This window comes from Corylus avellana, chromosome ca1 (assembly GCF_901000735.1).
Source record: "Corylus avellana chromosome ca1, CavTom2PMs-1.0".
Taxonomy (NCBI): domain Eukaryota; kingdom Viridiplantae; phylum Streptophyta; class Magnoliopsida; order Fagales; family Betulaceae; genus Corylus; species Corylus avellana.
In genome coordinates, this window is record NC_081541.1 from 43,686,086 (window position 1) to 43,709,195 (window position 23,110).

At 35.6% G+C, this 23,110-nt stretch overlaps 3 protein-coding genes and 1 pseudogene across 3 annotated transcripts; 1 reads left to right on the plus strand and 3 right to left on the minus strand.

Moving 5' to 3' along the window:
• The first annotated feature begins 1,598 nt into the window (after window positions 1–1,598).
• Window positions 1,599–3,037, plus strand: LOC132166490 (cytosolic sulfotransferase 15-like). The gene has a single exon (XM_059577314.1). The coding sequence runs from the start codon at window positions 1,817–1,819 to the stop codon at window positions 2,870–2,872; it is 1,056 nt and encodes a 351-aa protein (XP_059433297.1). The 5' UTR covers window positions 1,599–1,816; the 3' UTR covers window positions 2,873–3,037.
• Window positions 3,038–6,014: 2,977 nt separating this feature from the next.
• Window positions 6,015–7,676, minus strand: LOC132163267 (cytosolic sulfotransferase 15-like). The gene has a single exon (XM_059573489.1). It carries the CDS (start codon window positions 7,325–7,327, stop codon window positions 6,122–6,124), a length of 1,206 nt encoding a protein of 401 aa, XP_059429472.1. The 5' UTR covers window positions 7,328–7,676; the 3' UTR covers window positions 6,015–6,121.
• A 2,146-nt stretch (window positions 7,677–9,822) lies between these two features.
• Window positions 9,823–13,545, minus strand: LOC132186396 (pentatricopeptide repeat-containing protein At1g80270, mitochondrial-like). Its single transcript, XM_059600362.1, has 3 exons — window positions 13,454–13,545; window positions 12,228–12,768; window positions 9,823–11,570 (listed from the first exon to the last, which is right to left on the minus strand). Exons 1-3 carry the CDS (start codon window positions 13,513–13,515, stop codon window positions 10,320–10,322), a joined length of 1,854 nt encoding a protein of 617 aa, XP_059456345.1. The 5' UTR covers window positions 13,516–13,545; the 3' UTR covers window positions 9,823–10,319.
• Window positions 13,546–17,398: 3,853 nt separating this feature from the next.
• LOC132186404 (pentatricopeptide repeat-containing protein At1g80270, mitochondrial-like) lies at window positions 17,399–21,410 on the minus strand (annotated as a pseudogene).
• Window positions 21,411–23,110: the final 1,700 nt, after the last annotated feature.

Genomic DNA, 23,110 nt, shown 5'->3' on the forward strand with positions numbered 1-23,110 from the left:
AAGTTTGTAATTTATTTATTAAATAAAGTCCCGATAATTGCAAATTCAATAAAAAAAAATAAAATAAAAATAAAAATGAAAAGAAAGAAAGAAGGAAGAAGTTGCCATTATCCAATGTCGGCAACGATTAAATAAATGTACCTTTTAAGACACGTACATCAATAATCAGGTATATTTTAAGTCACTTCAAAGAAAAATAAAATAAAAAATAAAAACATAAAAAATGTGGGCATTGTTGAGGTGTTGGATGGCTTCTTTCTGTCGGCCACAATGACACGGTGTGTGCTTGTTGTCTGTTTGACGGCATGTCGACAGACTTTAATACCGAAAATCACGTGACAACGTCAAACTCACATGTTTTCCTGAATATGAAAAAAAAAAATTGTGACATGTTTTTCTAGTGACTTTTACTGGCAACTAATATTACAATGTAACAGCACTCATACCAACCTCTTCAAATTTGTTTTTTTTTGTTAAATTGGTTCCTCAATTTAATTAAAATAGTTTAAATGTACACTTTTCAGCCTCACCACTTTAACAAAAAAATTTAGTAAGGCGACCAGTACTCACCAAATTTAAAATTTATTATTTACTCACCTATTCATTAAATAAATATATTTTTTCTCTCTCCCTTTTTACTTTTCATTTCTTTTTTTTTTCTTTTTTTTTTTTTCTTTTTTTTTTTGGTGAAGCTGCTAAGAATGCTCTAACTAGGTACCGAGGTTGTATGTTTCGGATAAGGTTGTCCTAAGTATTTTTGTGCATCACGTGAGAGAGAGCTCACATGGATTTACATGTTTGAATAAATAATAAAATAATTCAAAATTTATTTGAGCAATAAGTTATATATGACTTCTTTAGTTTTCGATCTGTAAATTAATGTAAGTAAGAGAGATCCTAGTGTCTTATATGAGTTAAGTCTAATTTTGACTATGTGTATATAAGACATTGGATACCCTTCCCTTGCAAGCCGATTTTTAAGTGTGAATATTTGTACCATTGGATACCAAAAGTTTGTAATATTTGGTATCAGAGCTAACCACCACGTGAGTATGGGATCAGACGCAATTCGTCGAGTAAATGACCGAATGAGTTGCGGTTTGTGGTTGAGTCATGGAGGAGGTGACTTGTAGGCCAGATTATAATGTTTTGGTAGTATGTATGGGCATAGTATTAAGTCATTGAATACTGATAGATTAGTAGAACTGCCAAAAGAGAAATGACAACTATCGGGTTAGTGTCGATAGAGTAGACCGCCGTGAATGTCGGCTGCGGAGCGTGGTGGTACATATGTTACGATCCTGGTATCCCACATGGGTTAAGTTTAATCTTGATCATATATATATATATAAACTCTCGAGCATTATTTTCTTGCAAGTCGATTTTTAAGGGTAAGTTCTACCCAATATTTAATGCAAAAATTTGCATCAAAACAGTTCAAAAAACCTTTACGTACAATGAAAGGAGCATTCATCTAAAACTAGAAGGCATTTTTACGGAAAGTAGTGTGGGGCAAAAGAATTCAATTAGTCTATTTTGGTTTTTGGCACAAGAAACGCCCACTCTAGGCAGAAGTGAAGAACTAGGAAACCCAAGTTAACATTAAAAGGGCCACAAGGAATATGACAGCAGTGATCATAAACACGTGCTTAACATGCACAAATGGCAAATCTTTCCAATTGGATCCTCTCCAATTTAGTCTTTGTAAATGTAGGGTATACTTGTAAAAAAAATTTAAGGACAATTATGCCCCTGCAATAACAAGGACGGGAGGGAGTGCAGCTATAAAGACAGTAATCTTTGTGAGCTAATTTTCATGCCAATTTCTCTCAACACTACTACAATGGTTATTACCACTCACTACACAAAAAACCCATCAAGGGATGGAGATCAAGAAGCAGCAGCAGAAGAGGAAAAGCTAAGCCAAGAATGCAAGGAACTTCTTCTTTCTCTTCCCAAAGAGAAAGGATGGAGAACCCTTCATCTCTACAAGTTCCAAGAATTTTGGTGCCAGCCAACCGAAATCCAGTCCATAATCGCCTTCCAAAGGCACTTCCAAGCAAGTGACACTGATGTAGTATTGGCCACCATACCAAAATCAGGCACCACATGGCTGAAAGCCTTGGCTTTTGCTGTTGTGAATCGCAGGCGTTTTGCTGTTGTGTCAAACAGCCATCCTTTGCTTTCATCCAACCCACATGATCTTGTACCTTTCTTTGAGTACATGCTTTATGCCAATGGCCAGATTCCTGATCTTTCAAAACTTCCACAGCCTAGACTTTTTGGCACCCATATTCCATATGCTTCATTACCTAATTCCATCAAGAAATCTGATTGCAGGGTTGTTTACATCTGCAGAAACCCATTTGACACTTTCATCTCCACCTGGCATTACATGAAGAAACTTCGGCCGGGATCTCAAGCCCCAATGTTAGTAGATGAAGCCTTTGAAATGTACTGCAAGGGGATTATAGGGTTTGGACCCTTTTGGGAGCATATGTTGGGGTACTGGAAGGAGAGCATAGAGAGACCTCACAAGGTGTTGTTCTTCAAGTATGAGGACCTGAAAGAAGACATCACTTTTCAGTTGAAAAAATTAGCAGAGTTTCTGGGGATCCCATTTTCTTTGGAGGAGGAGAGAAGTGGTGTGATTGAAAAGATTGCAAAGCTGTGCAGCTTTGAGAATCTGAAGGAGTTGGAGATAAACAAATCTGGCAAGTCAATTAAGAACTTTGAAAACAAAGATTTATTTAGGAAGGGTGAGGTGGGAGACTGGGTGAACTATCTGTCACCAACTATGGTGGAGCAGTTAACCAAACTCTTGGAGGACAAGTTAGGTGGTTCTGGTTTGTCATTCAAGCTACTCTCTTAGGACAACCAATAAATGTTGGTAGCTTGTGCCATTTGCATGGTTAGGTGAGTGTATGGATAGAAAGGTGAAGACATCATTCGAATAAAAGTTGCCAGCTTTTTATTTTTTATTTTATTATTATTATTATTATTATCGGTCTTCAAGGGATTGAGATTAGGTGCAATATTAATACATTTAATTTATACCGCGCAATTTAAATAAATGGTCTAGATTCTATCATGTTCGTCAAAAACTTAAAATTTTATTTCTATCTACTGCTAGCCTCACTATTGCACTGCTAGTCTCCCACCAACACGACTATTGAGGGTGGTTGACCACTCCTATAGTTGCTTGAGGGGTGGCAGATAAAATGATTCATCTATCCAAAGGAATTAGTTCGGCCACTGTCAACTAGTCTTTGAGGTGATAAAAAAAAATAATTTTTGGCCATATAAGTAGTTTGACCATCCTAAGAGAGTAGATTAGCCTCAAGATCAGTGGTTTGACCACTTGTAAAGACGAGTTGGGAATGACTAAACCACCTCTTAAGTAGGGAAACGGGTGGTAGGACGCAGTGGTGAGAGAGTTAAGTTTTTGGCTGATGTGGTAGATATATTAGAGGTACTACAACCTGTCTCAGTTGTTTTCATTAGCTTATTTTACTTTAATTTAAAGTAGTAAAGAAAAGTAAAGTTTATTGACCAGAAAGGGTTACAGAATCGAATCTAGATCCACTGAAATTCTTAAGAAAATTTCAATTTCTGAAATTTCAGATTTAGGCCATCTATTTTTCATCTAATGATCATTGTTCTGCTACGTGTTCCACTACTAATAAGATATATTAGAGGTACTACAACCTGTCTCAGTTGTTTTCATTAGCTTATTTTACTTTAATTTAAAGTAGTAAAGAAAAGTAAAGCTTATTGACCAGAAAGGGTCACAGAATCGGATCTACATCCACTGAAATTCTTAAGAAAATTTCAGTTTCTGAAATTTCAGATCTAAAGCCCTCTATTTTTCATCTAATGATCATTGTTCTGCCACATGTCCCACTACTAATAAGATAATAACTATAATTTTATTAATAGTAAGACACGTGGCAGAACAATGACATTGAATAAAAATGAACGACTTGAATTTAGAATTTCAAAAATTGAAATTCCTTAAACATTTTAGTAGATACTGATCCCACAAATTATCACATAGCATTGGAGCTTGTCGAGGGTGCAAGTGGGCATTGCATGGTGCTTACGATACTGATCGCATCACTTTGGTCTCGATCTGAATACAATGTGCATGACACGTGCGTCGGCAAACCCTAAACTTGTCGGTTTATCTCATTTGCCACTGATCGATCTGCCAGCGTGTTTCCATATTTGGAATCGCTCCCACTCATCTATTCAATTAATGTAATTAATTTTCTGATAAATCATTCCCCACCATATGGATTAAGGTGACGTGTTTTTCTTGTTTTAGCGACTGTATATAGATGTTGTGTTCAAAATCGACCAAGACAAGACAAAGACATGAAAGGGGGGAGGGAGTGGATAGTCCATGACATGAAACCCACCATCAAATTGGAATATCAAGCAAGAACCTACCACCTCATTTTGACTAGAAATTAAGGTGAGATGAATGGGTATAGTCTTGTCAACTTCACAAATAGTAACATCTAAGTTAAATTTACAGCCATATAATTAAACAGATTTAAGAGCTACCAAAGTTCACCTAATTAATTATTGCATGGTTATGTTAAATTTCTTGTTTTTTAATGTAAGCATTTCAGTTTTTGGACGACTGAAATCTCCTCTTGCAGAGGATATTTCAATGCTGCTGTAGTTGAGTCCATTAATACTTGATGAGCATCAATAAGACAAAGAGGGCTTCATTGCAGACCGTTAAATCACTACTTCTTTCAAAAGTTTAAGATGATAGGAAGAGATAAATTTAATCATTTAATCAACAATTTAACACTCTTCCTCACATGTGGCTCAAACTCCTCTTAGGTGAAGCCCAATATGTAGAATATTTAAATTAAAATGAAGAATTGACGGAATGAAGATTTAAACGCAGGACCTTTGGCTCTGATACTATGTTAAATCATCACTTCTCCTAAAAGCTTAAGATGATAAAAAGATGTAAATTTAATCATTTAACACGAAATTAAGGTTCGGGCGGAACAAGCTTGAGGCTAGCATTCCCAGCAGTTTCCTCATCATTTTTCTTACATTTAAGAATTCAAACTACTTATTGCTTCCCTATATCAAAATACACCCCAATAACTTACCTTAATTATTCCCTATATCATTAAAATATTTGTTTTTTAAAATTATATTATATATATGAGAGGAGAGTGGAGAGATAATTGTAAGAAGAAAGAGGAGAGAGGAGAGAGTGGAGAAGAGAGAAACGTTTTGTTTTGTTTTGGTTTTTTTTTTTTTTTTAATCATAAGGATTGCAATAGTGGAACCCTATACTTTGGGTTTCACTGTAGCGATCCTTATGATTGAGACTCATTTAGGGAGTCTCCTGTGCGACGTTTTTTGTGATTTTTTGAACATATTCTCTATATATAGGAAACAGACTCCCTTATAGGGAGTCTCTAGGAATGATCTAAAAGGGGGCTTTCTCATCGGCGTGTTTCTCGATCTTAAAAAAAGGTTGATAATTGATAATCCAAAACAGTCGAGTATATTCATGAATATATAAAAACAATTTGGTTACAAAGTTCCTATATATGCTATTTCTGCTGATAAGTTACAAAGCTAATTTGAACTAAAGAACGGCTAATATGTACAGTACTTGATAGAAATCAACATGAAGAATTCTCGTAAACTGCTCATATTACTTGCTCGATCACCGCTCTTATTATTTGCAGACTACTTTTATTTGTAGAGTACTGCTTTTTATTATATTTAAAGAAAAATTTCAGTTTGTTGATATAGTGACACGTCAAGCACTAAAAAAATGCTGAAAGAAGGTACAACGTTAAAGAGGTTCACGTGTTGATATAGTGACCAGATATAGTGACCACACGTCAAGCACTAAAAAAAAGGCTGAAAAGAAAGTATGAGGCTGGACAGGTCCACCCCCCGATGCTTAAGTTTGTAGGGTTGTAATTTGACTTTTGACAGCTCCTTGACAGTAGCATTGAGATCAGTACTACATTGTTTGAAGTGAAACATTTATTGGAATGATGTCTACACCTTTCTATCCATACGCTCACATAACCATGCAAATGGCACAATTTGGCAGCATTTATTGCTTGCCCTAAGAAAACACTTTGAATGACAAACCAGAACCACTTAACTTCTCCTCCAAGAGTTTGGTTAATTGCTCCACCATAGTTGGTGACAGATAGTTCACCCAGTCTCCCACCTCACCCTTCCTAAACAAATCTTTGTTTTCAAAGTTCTTAATTGACTTGCCAGATTTATTTACCTCCAACTCCTTCAGATTCTCAAAACTGCACAGCTTTGCAATCTTTTCAATCACACCACTTCTCTCCTCCTCCAAGGAAAATGGGATCCCCAGAAACTCTGCTAATTTTTTCAACTGAAAAGTGATGTCCTCTTTCATGTCCTCATACTTGAAGAACAACACCTTGTGAGGTCTCTCTATGCTCTCCTTCCAGTACCCCAACATATGCTCCCAAAAGGGTCCAAACCCTACAATCCCCTTGCAGTACATTTCAAAGGCTTCATCTAATAACATTGGTGCTTGAGATCCCGGCCTAATTTTGTTGATGTAGTGCCACGAGGAGATGAAAGTGTCAAATGGGTTTCTGCAGATGTAAACAACCCTGCAATCAGATTTCTTGATGGAATTAGGTAAGGAAGCAAATGGAATATGGGTGCCAAAAAGTCTAGGCTGTGGAAGGTTTGAAAGATCAGGAATCTGGCCATTGGCATAAAGCTTGTACTCAAAGAAAGGTACAAGATCATGGGGGTTGGATGAAAGCAAAGGATGGCTGTTTGACACAACAGCAAAACGCCTGCGATTCACAACAGCAAAAGCCAAGGCTTTTAGCCATGTGGTGCCTGATTTTGGTACGGTGGCCAATACTACATCAGTGTCACTTGCTTGGAAGTGTCTTTGGGAGGAGATTATGGCTTGGATTTCGGTTGGCTGGCACCAAAATTCTTGAAACTTGTAGAGATGGAGGGTTCTCCATCCTTTCTCTTTGGGAAGAGAAAGAAGAAGTTCCTTGCATTCTTGGCTTAGCTTTTCTTCTTCTGCTGCTGCTGCTTGGTCTCCATCCCTTGATGGGGTTTTTGTGTAGTGAGTGGTAATAACCATTGAAGTAGTGTTGAGAGAAATTGGCATGAAAATTAGCTCACAAAGACTACCGTTTTTATAGTTGCAGTATCTCAGTTGGAAAGCTTTGCTATTTGTGCATGTTAAGCACGTGTAGCACAGAAGGGCAAGCCACAAACACAATTGTGGGCTACAGCTTGTGATCATTGATGTTGTCATGTTCCCCCTGTGCCACTTTGGATGATACCTTGGGTTTCCTAGTTCTTCACGTCTGCCTAGAGTGGCCTTCTTCTTTTCTCAAAATAGACTGATTGAATTCCTTTGCCCACACTACTTTTCCATGAGAAAAATGCCTTTTAGATGAGGGCCACTTTTTCATTGTACAAGGGTTTGAGTTGTCATAATGCAGATAAAGAATAAACTGCCAACTACTTGAGTCTGAACATTTACCAATAATACTTGCAAGTTTAATTTTGATATTTTCACCTGGTTTATGTGGATATGAATTGATGTATGTGGTGTAGACAATTGAGAATGAAAATCAAATGTCTCCCAACTTAGTCATTGACTTGTTGTAATAGTAACTATCTCAAGTGCTAGTTAAAGAACCAATTATTGGAAAGAAGAGAAAAAAGAATGGATAAAATTCTATTGATTTACTCTTTACGATTCTACCTCAATTACAGAATGAGTATTTTCAATCATGAATATTGTCAAAATTAAAATTCGCAACAAAATTGACGATAGGTTTCTTATTTTCTTTTTCTTTTTTTGATGTTATATCGAAAGATAAATTGTTGGAAAATTTAATACAAATTTAATCGTAGATTATTTTTGGGAATAAATTGGTGATTGAATTTTGAATATTTAGGGAAGTGTTTGGAGTTTTGTGGTCCAAGTACATTCGGCTCTTGTGATGGTGGTTGCATTTTCATGGCCCATTCACATTACGTGCTTGAAATGTCAATTTCACCTACTTTTATCATTCAAATCTACTCTGTGATTGTGGTTGCATTTTCATGGCCCATTCACATTATGTGCTTGAAATGTCAATTCACCTACTTTTGTCATTCAAATCTACTCTGCAGCAAAAAATTTTAGGAATAGCCCCACTATCCCTAAACGCCAAATTTTGATAAAGACGAATCTTTTATTGCCCGACACAGGTTACATATCATTTTTTCAACTATTTTCAATAGTAGATCTCACAAAAATTCAATGACAGATTCACTCATTCACTATACGGAGATGGTTAAAAGATGGTTGAGATAATGATTTTTATCATTTTTCTTATCTTCTGGCTTTGTACAACTGTCAGCAAACTAGCTTATAACTTTTGTTTTGGTTTTATTAAAGACGAAAAAGCTGAATTTAGACAGTGAATATGAGAGACTCTTTATGTGATGGTTTATTTATCTGAATAAATTTTAGATAATGCACCAAGGTGTTTAAGCGAGCTCCATAAGAATTCTCTCATCTTTACTGTTCAGATTGCTAGCCGGATAGAAAGCAACAGGATTATCCATCAATTAGGCTTTAGTGTCCGGTTATTTCTACTCAATTTTCTGTTATATATGAATACAATTAGTGCCAAACTTTGGAACAAACAAATAACAAAAGACATAGTGCCCAACTCTTTTTCACTTGATTGTTCATAATTACAATTTTGAGAGAGAGAGAGAGAGAGAGAGAGAGAGAGGACTAGTTTGTCATCTCAATAATGTGTTTGATAGGAATAAGATTAGGGTGAGTAGTTGAGTTGGAATTTAGGATTAGGTTATTTAAAATTAGGATTATGATTAATTATGAGTTCTTATCAATTTAGGCATCATTCTTTTGTATTCTATTTAAAGACTTTTTTGTTCTTAATAAAGGAAGCATTGAAAATATCAGTGAATTTGTGGCATTCCCTTGCCCTTGCCCTTAGTGGAGTTTTGTGGTCTCCCCTACTCGAAGGAAGTGGAAAAATCTGTCACCCAAATAATCCCTTTAACCTAGTGGTAGGTCGTTTACCCATAGCCTGCAAACCATTACAAAACCAACCAAACCACAACCACTGTAACACACAGCACAGCAAAGAAAAAAAAAATCAGCCCAGCCTTGTACACTAGATTCCTCACCACACCAGCCATCTCAGCCAATGGCCATCTACGATGGTTTTGATTTGATCTTTGATAACAATAATTCGGCTAATTAAATAGCATATATGAATTGAATTATGCAAAAACCACCTCAGCAAAAGATTTTCCAAGCAGCATCCACCACTTACTGAGGAATTTCCCTGACCACATTTTAGAAAATTCTGATCCATTTCTTATATTGCTATACATGACCTACTACATTATTTACATAGGACCGGGATCCCCTTGAAGGTTATCAAATTCCTAATCTGGACTGTTGATTCATCCAACAGTCCAGATTAGGTCACTAATAAAATATTATTAAAAAATTATTTATATTTTAAAAAAAAAATCAAAATCAAAATTAAAAAAAAAAAAAATTAAAAGATATGGGGTGGCTTGCAACCCCTGTTGAGAGGTTCAGCCACCCCCAAGGGCCGGTTGGGGCCACCCCCAAGGGCCAGTTGGGGGTGGCCAAACTACCCCAAGGGCCAAAGCCAAAATTTCTTTTTTTGAGGGCTGGAGGGCCCACAAACAACCCTGCATCAGAGTCCTAAACCCTAAGCTACCCTAGCTCTCACTAGGTCTGGCCACCACCAAGGGTGGTCAGCCACTCCATATCTTTAAAAAAAATTTATTCATTTATTATTATTTTGATTTTGATTTATTTTTTAAATATAAATAATTTTTAATAATATTTTATTAATGGCCTAATCTGGACTGTTGGATGAACATCAACGGTCCAGATTAGGAATTGGATCCCGGTCCGTTTACATAACTTAGAACTTATTTAGGATAGCGTTAGGAAGCTTAAAGATATTTTTAGTACCAAAAAAGCTATATGCCAAAACAAAGAGTTGGTCTGTTTAATAAAAATCTCCAATGGTACTTTTGACATGTTTTACTCTATAAAAATGCCAAAACGCACTTTTGAGAAAAGCTTAAAAGTAAAACTTCTTTTCTAAAATGCTCTTTTTGGTTTTAAAATCTTTATCTTCCAACACAATCAAACAGGCTCTTAAACATCCTACAAACCTACTAAATTGTTTACTTAGACATTAATATTGCAAGACCAGTAAAGCCAACCTTCATTAATCAAGCAAATCTGGTAGCCAATTCTTCTTCCTGAACGCATCTGCTTTTGCCAACTGTGCTGCAAATGCTTTGTTTGGGAATATGTTTTCTGCCTTCATCCTCTCTCGAAACCCATAAGCAGGAAATTCGGCATTGATATACGCCTGGATCAGAATATCAAATGGCTTGAGTCGGCGGGTATACCCTAACTGCTTCATTCTGTGGAAAAATTTCTCAGAATTATGTATATCACCCCGCTTGGCATACTGTTCCATGATAACCATATACGTGTTGAACAACGGTTTTGCCTGGCTCTGCCGAACTGCCTTGTGCAAAATGGAGTCGGCTTTTTCCACGTCCCCCGATGCCAAATAGAGCCTCACTAGTGCATCCCAAGTGAAGGGGCCAATCCAGCACCCACTATCTCCCATCTGCTTCACCAAATCCTTCCCCTTAGTCACAAGCTTATGGTTAACATAAACTTCCAGAAGTACAGAGTAATGCCTTGAAGACAGTTTCTTCCACTTCTGAAGCATCATTTCAAAGATTGCTTCTGCGTTTTCTACTTTACCCAGCTTGCCCCAAGCTTGTATACCAGCAGAGCACTCCCACAACGATGGATCCAACTCGCATTCCTTCCAAATTCTAGCCACATTATCAGTATGGCCAAGAGAAGCATAGAGAAGAAGCAATGCTCTGTGTGCCTCAATACTTTCCTTCAACTCTCCTTCTTCAATTTCCTTCAGAACAGTTAGAGCTTTATCTTTTAACCCCCCAGATATATAGTGTCTAGCCATTGTAGCCAGAACATTGATGTCAGGTAGCACTCCTTCAGCCTTCATAGTCTCAAACAATTGCTCCATCCCTACAATGTCATTGGATTCACCTTTGACATCTATTAGGAGCCTATATGTAAAACGAGATGGCTTGACATTTTCTTTCCCCATTAACAACAAGATATTGGCTACCCTTTTCTTGTCAAGCTTCTTGTAGAGAGTGATCATTTGATTGCAGGCATAAACAGTGATGGGAAACCCCAGATCCCTCATTTTCTTGAACAGGGCCTCTGCTTTCCCCATGTTACGAACATGGACAAAGCCAGCTAGGAGGGCTCCGTATACTAGTTCACTTCTAAAGGACTTTGGAATATCCTCAATGTACCGCTCTGCCCTTTGGATACCTTGCATTTTAACAATCAAATCAAGGCGACAAGCATAGAGTTGTTCAGTAAGGTCGACTTTCTTAGTAGCATCCAACCACTCTGAGAACTGCAGAACAAATTATATTTTGATTTAAAGTCTGTATTGCAATCAAACATTATCCCAACTACACAGGACAGGGTCAGCAATATGAATCTTTTTTCACCATATCTGGCCTTAAATTTAATGACACTGTTTGCGATGCAGATCATTGTTACCATCACTAAGCTAAGAGGTCAGGCACCATGTAACTGACATGGGATACTCTCTCATATCATAAGTGCACTTAACAAGGCGTATCTACAACTTCTGCGGTGCAATATATTTTACACCCAGGGTAATAACCCAACTCAAACTTTTTAAATGTGGGTCCAAATGATGTTTGGATTAATGAAACAAATGCATGAGAGAAGAGTATTTGCATCACATATAGGGACCAACAAGAGTGAGGCCTCACATTCATTACACAGTTTATAAAATATCTAATTTGAATCAATGCTAGCATACCACCTACCAAGTTGATAGACATCATTACGGTAAACAATGACAAACTTATAAAATACATCTTCATTTCAACTTTAGATATACAAAAATGTCACAGGCAAAGTGCAAGCAAACATATGCATTTTAACAAAACCATGAGACAAGCATTTACATAATCTATGTGAAAAAAAAAAAAGTTAAACAGTGTAAATTTTTATTCGAGGAAATATTAAGAATAGGTACCTGTAATGCCTTGCCATACATCCGACGCTTCCGAAGGTTAATTATAATTCTAGAAACCATTAATTGATCCAAATCATTCCCTTCCTCAGCCCACTTATTAAGAACACTGGCAACAGAGTGGCTTGGAGCATCCATTATAGCCTTGCACAATCCTAAATCCTTTTTCTTGTCAGAATCTTTACCACCCACACCTTTCTCAGAATCAGATAAATCATCATCCAGAAATCCCGGTTCTGAAGCTACTTCTTCCCCATCTTCTTCCTCAGCATTATTTTCCTCAAGTACATCAGATTCCAAAAACCCATACTCCACATCCGGGTTCTCACCACTACTTCTTACATCTGCCTGTGAACAAAGACTACGACTAACCACAAAGCTTCTATCAAGAACAGTTGTGTGGTGAAACACATTAACTGAAAGGACTCTAGTAGATATTAATTCCGCAGGACAGCACATAATAGCTTTGTCTCCTCTCACATTACTCGAAGTGTCTGGTTTAACATAAAAACCCCTTGAAGCCTCACGGCCATACCCTTGTTTCCTATGAATAAAAGAACGAGATTCAACAAATTTAGACAGCTAAAGAAGTAAAATTATCATGATAGAAGGTGCAACTGTATTAAAACTCTGAGGAATAACATGGGTATCAGTCAAAGCTACCACAAACAGCATAACCAGCGATTGCTATATAAATTCAAAAGCATTAAAAAATAAAAAATTAAAAATTAAAAAATTAAAAAAATTAAAAAAAATAAAAAAATCTTTTATTTTAAAATCTTTTATCAAGGGGTACACACACGCATATAAGGCATAACACAGAACGTTGGAAGCAAACCCTAGTAGGCAAATAGGCATGTTTTGTTTGGTAAACGAAATTGAGAGAGAGAGAGAGGGGAAAGTAGCATACCCTATTCAGTAAATGACAATTCCAGAATTTGATCAAAATCCACCAAAGCAATGGGGGTTGTCTTACTTAACCCAATACGAAAATCAAATATATAAGCAAAAACCAGAAACAGGAAAACAAATTCAGAAACAAATGGGCAAGAAATGCAACAAAATGAGAAATTTAAGAACTTTTTTCTAATGGGTGCTACAAGATACAAGTATTGAGCAGTAAGATTACATTTAAACAAATATCAAATCTTCAAGTGAATGGCATACGAAAACCAATAGCTGGGCAGACAAATCCAAGTTATGTATGTTGCAGAGAGAGAGAGAGTTACTTGGAATGCTGAACCGCTCGACGGAGAGACCACATTCTGAAGGTGGGAGATAAACCTTGCATCGAGTAGAAGCACTCACCACTGAGCCTAAAAGGCTAAAACCCTGTAGAACTACTTTATATTATTATGTTATGTTATTATTACTGTCTTTATCTTATTATGCTGAAATTGTAATCCCAATTTACCATTAAATCAATATTTTTGTAAATCTAATGCGACTCACGTGAATTTTACATTAAATATGGATTGATTCACCATTTCACTATAAAAAACTGTCGAAAAATAGTTAAAAATAATAATTTTTATAATTTCTAATAAAATAGTGGTAAAATAGTTATGTAATTTATAACATTTAAGGTAACTCTATTTTAATTTTCTCAAGTAGTAATTTATTTGAGTAGTAAAAATTGTTAAATTTAAGGGTTAATTACTTAATTATTTTTTTTTTTTCTTAAATTATCACTTATTCACACATCGCATTTGCCAAAAAAAAAAAAAAAAAAAATGCATGTTATTAGTCAAAATTGTTTTTTTTTTTTTTTTTCTTTAAGGGAAAATCATTCTAATCTCATTAATTGATGAAGGATCACGAGCATACATTTCTTACATCACAGAGTAAAAGATATTAGAAAATTATAGCCGAAGCTACGAGGTTACAAGTTATAAATACATACATAACAATATAACATTCAAGACCTATCTATGACATCAATATCAAGTAACCCATGACTAATCTTCAGTTGTAACAACATATCTGTTCTAGACAGACTCATCTCAATGCATAGGTAGCTCATATTTCTCGGTCCTGAGAGCAGAAAACCTAATGCCGAAACTCATCCACCTTAAGCCGGAAGCCAGGAAACTGTTCACATCCACAATTATGCTTAAGGAAATAAGCACTTAAAAGTATAACAGATGGAGTTCATGTAGCATTTATCTAATTTTTAAATTATGCTAAGGAAGGTTTTAATCCACCATTTAAATAGTAAAAGAACACATTTCGTACCCCAAAATTAAATCTTTACCATTGGGACACAAAATAAGTGATCATTGAGGTAGATGATTCATAAAATAGAAGTGTTAATTATTATTCTTTTTCAGAGTTGCTAAAATCATATATGCCAATTGGGGCATCTTTCAATTAGAGAAGTAACAGCCTGCCTGCTTGGCCCCAAGACTTTCAACAACCAGCTTCAATATTGTACAAAGTAAGGGCTGGTTAATTTGCAAGCATCCATGGCCATGCATAGACCTACCCTAGTTTGGACAGAAATTTTCTACAACTCAAATTTTCAACAATATGGTCTCTATAAATGCCATGTATCCCTCACTATGTAAGAAGCACTTTTTTTATTTTTTTTATAACATGTGCTTCTTGTATTCTTTTTTAGTAGCATTACTAAAAGAAACACGTACTTCTCACGTGCGCTTAAAGAACACATTACACTTTTAGAAATTGGGTTGGACGAAATCACGGTGTCAAATCCTAACGAAAAAGATGCATAGTTCTGGCCCACTGTTGCCTACGTCTCGGAGTCCTTAAATCCAACAACCCGCTCGAAATGCACTCGCATGTACATCAACTCACCGCCGTGACCCTGATGATCATCCAATGTTACATCACTAGGAAGCACGCCTGCACCCATTGACACTGCATGCAACATTTGCATAACACTTAACATTTACACTTTACGGGATTACCAAATATTTTTGAATTGTGCCAACGGTTGGTAAGCACAAGAAGATCAACTATCTCCTAACTTAGTCATTGACTTGTTGTAATAGTAACTATCTGAAGTGCTAGTTAAAGAACCAATTATTGGAAAGAAGAGAAAAAAGAATGAATCAAATTCTATTGATTTACTCTTTCCGCTTCTACTACAATTATAGAATGAGTATTTTCAACCATGAATATTGTCAAAATTAGAATTTGCAACAAAATTGACAATGAGTTTATTATTAATTTTTTCATGTTATATCGAAAGATAAATTGTTGGAAAATTTAATACAAATTTAATCGTCGATTATTTTTGGGAATAAATTGGTGATTGAATTTTGAATATTTAGGGAAGTGGTTGGAGTTTTGTGGTCCAAGTACATTCGGCTCTTGTGATGGTGGTTGCATTTTCATGGCCCATTCACATTACGTGCTTAATGGAGTTTTTGCTGCATTTTCTGGGGCAAAATTTTTTAATATCTCCAAGAGAATAGGCAAATCCTTTATAATAGTCAGATTTGATTGTTATTAGCCTCTTTTCCTCTACAACAGAATAACTATTTTACAGTTTTTCCTTATAGTATGAATAGTAACTAGGCTGATTAGCCTATTCACTATTCACACTATAAACTTTGTTTATTATTATTTTTGTCTCCCTTTCTTCCTTTTACTCTCTCTCTCTCTCTCTCTCCTCCTTTCTTTCACGCTCTTTTCCACACAGAATAATATTTAAAAAAAAAAATAGATAGTAGAATAGAGAATCGGTTTGAGTACATATGAAAAAATGAGTAGTTACAGTAAAAAATTGTACTTTTTCAGTAACTATTTTGCCTACTTCTGCTAGAGATGCTCCTCACTATCCGTAAACGCCAAATTTTGATTAAGACAGATCTTTTATCTCCTGAGGCATGCTACACATGATTCTCTCAACCATTTTCCAATCATATCTTTTTGTAATTCTAATGGATCCACCATTGAATTTGTGAATTCATGTGAGTCCGACAAAAATTCAATGGTAAATTCGCCTATTAACTATACGGAGATAGTTAAAATATGATTGAGATAATAATTTTTATGATATTTCTTATCTTCTAACTTTATACAACTGTCAGCAAACTAGCTTATAACTTTTGTTTTGGTTTTATTAAAGACGAAAAAGCTGAATTTAGACAGTAAATATGAGAGACTCTTTATGTGATGGTTTATTTGTCCAAATAAATTTTAGATAATGCACCAAGGTGTTCAAGCAAGTGAGTTCCATAAAATTCTCTCATTTTTACTGTTTAGATTGCTAGCCTGATAGAAAACAACTGGATTATCCATCAATTAGGATTTAGTGTCTGGTTATTTCTACTCAATTTTTTATTATATATGAATACAATTAGTGCCAAACTTTGGAACAAACAAATAACAAAAGACATAGTGCCCAACTCTTTGTCGCTTGATTGTTCATAATTACAATTTTGAGAGAGGACTAGTTTGTCATCTCAATAATGTGTTTGATAGGAATAAGATTATGGTGAGTAGTTGAGTTGGAATTTAGGATTAGGTTATTTAAAATTAGGATTATGATTAATTAGGAGTTCTTACCAATTTGGGCATCATTCTTTTGTATTCTATTTAAAGACTTTTATGTTCTTAATAAGGGAAGCATTGAAAATATCAGTGAATTTGTGGTATTCTCTTGCCCTTAGTGAAGTTTTGTGGTCTCCCCTACTCGAAGTGGAAAAATCTGTCACCCAAATAATCCCTTTAACCTAGTGGTAGGTCGTTTACCCATAGCCTGCAAACCATCACAAAACCAACCAAACCACAATCACTGTAACACACATCAAAGCAAAGAAAAAACAAATCAGCCCAGCCTCATACATCACTAGCACCGAATACCTTACATGCCATTCACTTCTCTATGTTTAAGAAAAATTTCAGAAAAACCACAAAAACCTACTCACATCAGATTCCCTATAGTGTTTCCTATTGTGTAGGGAACTAAAAAGTGGTTCCATATACATTATTTTAATATAAACATTTATCTTTCTACTCTCCTCTTTCAACTTTTTGTCTTTAATTGGGGATTGTGTTGATATTTTGTGAAAAAAGTGAAGGTATGTAGAGAACTTGTATTTTGTAAATAAATAATATTTTAATAATATAGGAAAAGGTAAGGGAAGTTGTTGTGAAATATATTTTCATAAAGAAGGAAAAAATAGTTTTGCAATCTAAATTTAGAAAAAATCAAAGGAAACTACTAGTGCTCTTATACACTAGATTCCTCACCACACCAGCCATCTCAGCCAATGGCCATCTACGGCCATCTACGATGGTTTTGATTTGATCTTTGATAACAATAATTCTGCTAATTAAATAGCATATATGAATTGAATTATGCAAAAACCACCTCAGCAAAAGATTTTCCAAGAAGCATCCACCACTTACTGAGGAATTTTCCTGACCACATTTTAGAAAATTCTGATCCATTTCTTATATTGCTATACATGCCTCCTACAAACCTACTACATTGTTTACATAACTTAGAACTTGTTCAAGATAGCGTTAGGAAGCTTAAAAGTATTTTTAGTACCAAAAAAGCTGTGCCCAAACAAAGAGCTAGTTTGTTTAATAAAAATTTCCAATCGTACTTTTGACTTGTTTTTACTCTAAAAAAGGTCAAAACGCACTTTTGAGAAAAGCTTAAAGATGAAACTTTTTTCTAAAAAGCTCTTTTTGGTTTTAAAATTTATATTCTCCAACACAATGCCAAACAGGTTCTTAAACATCCTACAAGCCTACTAATATTGCAAGACCAGTAAAGCCAACCTTCATTAATCAAGCAAATCTGGTAGCCAATTCTTCTTCCTGAACGCATCTGCTTTTGCCAACTGTGCTGCAAATGCTTTGTTTAGGAATATGTTTTCTGCCTTCATCCTCTCTCGAAACCCATAAGCAGGAAATTTGGCAGTGATATACGCCTGGATCAGAATATCAAATGGCTTGAGTCGGTCGGTATACCCTAACTGCTTCATTCTGTGGAACAATTTCTCAGTATTATGTATATCACCCAGCTTTGCATACTGTTCCATGATCACCATGTACGTGTTGAACAGCGGTCTCGCCTGGCTCTGCTGAGCTGCCTTGTACAAAATGGAGTCGGCTTTTTTCACATCCCCCGATGCCAAATAGAGCCTCACTAGTGCATCCCAAGTGAAGGGGCCAATCCTGCACCCGCTATCTCCCATCTGCTTCACCAAATCCTTCCCCTTGGTCACAAGCTTATGGTTAACATAAACTTCCAGAAGTACAGAGTAATGCCTTGGAGACAGTTTCTTCCACTTTTGAAGCATCATTTCAAAGATTGCTTCTGCGTTTTCCACTTTACCCAGCTTGCCCCAAGCTTGTATACCAGTAGAGCACTCCCACAACGATGGATCCAATTCGCATTCCTTCCAAATTCTAGCCACATTATCAGAATGGCCAAGAGAAGCATGGAGAAGAAGCAATGCGCTGCGAGCCTCAATACTTTCCTTCAACTCTCCTTCTTCAATTTCCTTTAGGATAGTTAGAGCTTTATCTTTTAACCCCCCAGATATATAGTGTTTAGCCATTGTAGCCAGAACATTGATGTCAGGTAGCACTCCTTCAGCCTTCATAGTCTCAAACAATTGCTCCGTCCCTACAATGTCATTGGATGCACCTTTGATGTCTATTAGGAGCCTATATGTAAAAGAAGAGATGGCTTGACATTTTCTTTCCCCATTAACAACAAGATATTGGCTACCCTTTTCTTGTCAAGCTTCTTGTAGAGAATGATCATTTGATTGCAGGCATAAACAGTGATGGGAAACTCCAGATCCCTCATTTTCTTGAACAGGGCCTCTGCTTTCCTCATGTTACGAACATGGACAAAGCCAGCTAGGAGGGCTCCGTATACTAGTTCACCTCTAAAGGACTTTGGAATATCCTCAATGTACCTCTCTGCCCTTTGGATACCTTGCACTTTAACAATCAAATCAAGATGACAAGCATGGTGATGTTCAGTAAGGTCGATTTTAACTGCAGATCAAAATATTATTTGATTTAAAGTCTGAATTGCAATCAAACATTAATCCCATCTACATGGGACAGGGTCAGCTATATGAATCTTTTTCCACCATATCTGGCCATAAATTTCATGACACTGTTTGCGATGCAGATCATTGTTACCATCACTAAGCTAAAAGGTCAGGCACCGTGTAACAAACTGACACTAGGAAACGGCTATCCACGGCAAGAGATATGGTGTTGAAACGCTAAAAATTACAGAATGAAATTCACAAAATACAAAATTAGGAATTACATATAAGACTCCCCAATTCGTAGAATGGTGGTATCTATATTAGTGGTCCATTGGTAATGGTTTCATTCCCTAACACATTGTGAAATGTTTATATAGATTTGAATTCCCAGAAATAGAATTTAAATTATCTTGTAATAAATTCAGGGGCAAACCATTTTGGAATAAGAGTAATTTTTCATATGGACATGAGATACTCTCTCATATCATAAGTGCACTTAAGAAGGTGTATCTACAACTTCCGTGGTGCAATATATTTTACACCCAGGGTAATAACCCAACTCAAACTTTTCAAATGTGGGTCCAAATGATGATTGGATTAATGAAACAAATGCATGAGAGAAGAGTATTTGCATCACATATAGGGACCAACAAGAGGGAGGCCTCACATTCATTACACAGTTTATAAAATATCTAATTTGAATCAATGCTAGCATACCACCTACCAAGTTGATAGACATCATTACGATAGACAATGACAAACTTATTAAAGACATCTTCATTTCAACTTTAGATGTACAAAATGTCACAGGCAAAGTGCAAGCAAACATATGCATTCTAACAAAATCACGACACAAGCATTTACATAATCTATGTGAAAAAAAAGAAGTTAAACAGTGTAAATTTTTATTCGAGGAAATATTAAGAATAGGTACCTGTAATGCCTTGCCATACATCCGACGCTTCCGAAGGTTAATTATAATTCTAGAAACCATTAATTGATCCAAATCATTCCCTTCCTCAGCCCACTTATTAAGAACACTGGCAACAGAGTAGCTTGGAGCATCCATTATAGCCTTGCACAACCCTAAATCCTTTTCCTTGTCTGAATCTTTACCACCCACACCTTTCTCAGAATCAGATAAATCATCATCCAGAAATCCCGGTTCTGAAGCTACTTCTTCCCCATCTTCTTCCTCAGCATTATTTTCCTCAATTACATCAGATTCCAAAAACCCATACTCCACATCCGGGTTCTCACCACTACTTCTTGCATCTGCCTGTAAACAAAGACTACGACTAACCACAAAGCTTCTATCAATAACATTTGTGTGGTGAAACACATTAACTGAAAGGACTCTAGTAGATATTAATTCTGCAGGACAGCACATAATAGCTGTGTCTCCTCTCACATTACTCGAAGTGTCTGGTTTAACATAAAAACCCCTTGAAGCCTCAAGGCCATACCCTTGTTTCCTATGAATAAAGGAACGAGATTCAACAAATTTTGACAGCTAAAGAAGTAAAATTATCATGATAGAAGGTGCAACTGTATTAAAACTCTGAGGAATAACATGGGTATCAGTCAAAGCTACCACAAGCAGCATAACCAGCGATTGCTATATAAATTCAAAACCATATAAAAAATTTCTTTTATTTTAACATCTTTTATCAAGGGGTACACACACGCATATAAGGCATAACACAGATCGTTGGAAGCAAGCCCTAGTAGGCAAATAGGCACGCTTTGTTTGGTAGACGAAATTGAGAGAGAGAGGGGAAAGTAGCATACCCTATTCAGCAAATGACAATTCCAGAATTTGATCAAAATCCACCAAAGCAATGGGGGTTGTCTTACTTATATACAAGCAAAAACCAGAAACAGGAAAACAAATTCAGAAAAACAAATGGGCAAGTACTGCAACAAAATGAGAAATTTAAGAACTTTTTCTAATGGGTGCTACAAGATACAAGTATTGAGCAGTAAGATTACATTTAAACAAATATCAAGTCTTCAAGTGAATGGCATACGAAAACCAATAGCTGGGCAGACAAATCCAAGTTATGTATGTTGCAGAGAGAGAGAGAGAGAGAGAGTTACTTGAAATGCTGACCCGCTCGACGGAGAGACCACATTCTGAAGGTGGGAGATAAACCTTGCATCGACAAGAAGCACTCACCACTGAGCCTAAAACCCTATAGAAATGCTTTATATCACAATATTATGTTATGTTATATTATATTATGCTGAAATTGTAATGCCAATTTACCATTAAATCAGTCTATTTGCAAATCTTATACATTTATCATTTAATTTGTAGATTCACGTAAATTTTACATAAATTTAATGATAGATTCATCGGTTCACTATTCGAAAATAATTAAAAAATAGTTAAAAAAATAATTTTCATCATTTCTAATAAAATAGTGGTAAAATAGTTGTGTGATTTATAAGATTACTTTAATACCGAAGGTAACTTTATTTTAATTTCTCAAGTAGTAATTTATGTGAGTAGTAAAAATTCGTTAAATTTAATGGTTAATTACTTTTCTTTTCTTTTTTCTTCTTAAATTATCACTTATTCACGCATCGCATTGGAAAAAAAAAAAATACGCATGTTATTAGTCAAAATTGTTAAAAGGACATGAAATGACGAAAATATCTTAAATTTTGAAACTATATTTACTCGAAATACCCTTTGAGTTAAAAAAGTTAAAAATTAATATATATATATATATATATATATATATAAGCCACAAAAGGTGAAGGGGGGAGTCACCCCCAAGTGATTTAGAGTAGTTGAACCACCCATCCCGTCCATGTGATTCGAGGTGGCTCATTCACCCCTCATATGTTTAGAATGTAGCTGATCTACTTTCATGTACTTTAGGAATGGCTCGAAACCCCCTCCTCCATGTATTTGAGGGTGATCAATTTACCACCTTATGATTCTTATTACTAGTAATTCAAGAGTGGCCAAGCCTTCCTCAAAACAATGCCTGAGGGTGGTTGTTCAACTCTTAAATATATGCTTCGGATGGCTCTCTAAACCTGCCATCCCTAAACATTTAAGTTGCATGTGACCAATTTGACCAAATTGGTTTGAAAATACTCGCTTTGACCATTGAAAACTCATATTTGTCATTCATAACTATTAATCTAGTAAAATAAACAAACAAAATATGAAGATTGGGGTAGCCGAACCACTCCAATTTCTTTTGGAAAAATCTAAGATAAATCTTTGAGTCAAAGCATCAATTTAAATAATTACTCAAGTTTTGTTTTGTTTTCATTCAGTTTTAATGCCATAAGCCTTATGCAAATTCGAAATGGGTCATTCCATTAAATTTTTGGGCAATTTTGCAATGTATTTTGGTACCACGTCGCATTAAAATAATACTTGTTTACTTTCATTATAAAACAAAGGAGAACCCTTGGGGGCACCAACCATCGTTGGGTGCCTATTTACATTTAATTTTTTATTTAATTTTTTTTTTTTTTTGACATGTTCGTACAAGAGGGGAAAAGAAATTGGAACTAGTGATCTCCACTTCATTAGCCGTGGTCCCAAGCGATTGAGCTATAAAATGAATGTTCTTACTATTTAAATAGCGGACTGAAACCCTTTTTAGAATCATTCAAATTAAAGAAATGCTACACGAACTCGTTCTTTTACACTCTCAAGTACTTATTCCCTAATGTAACAGTTGCCACATCAGTTTTCTACAACAATTTTTAATCTCACCTGCTTACTATTTTTCTATTGCCACATTAAAAAGCAAACAATTAAAAGTGTAAAAGATGAAATTCGTGTAGCATTTTTCTAATTTAAATTATTCAAAAGAAGGTTCTAATCCACCATTTAAATAGTAAAAGCACACATTTCGT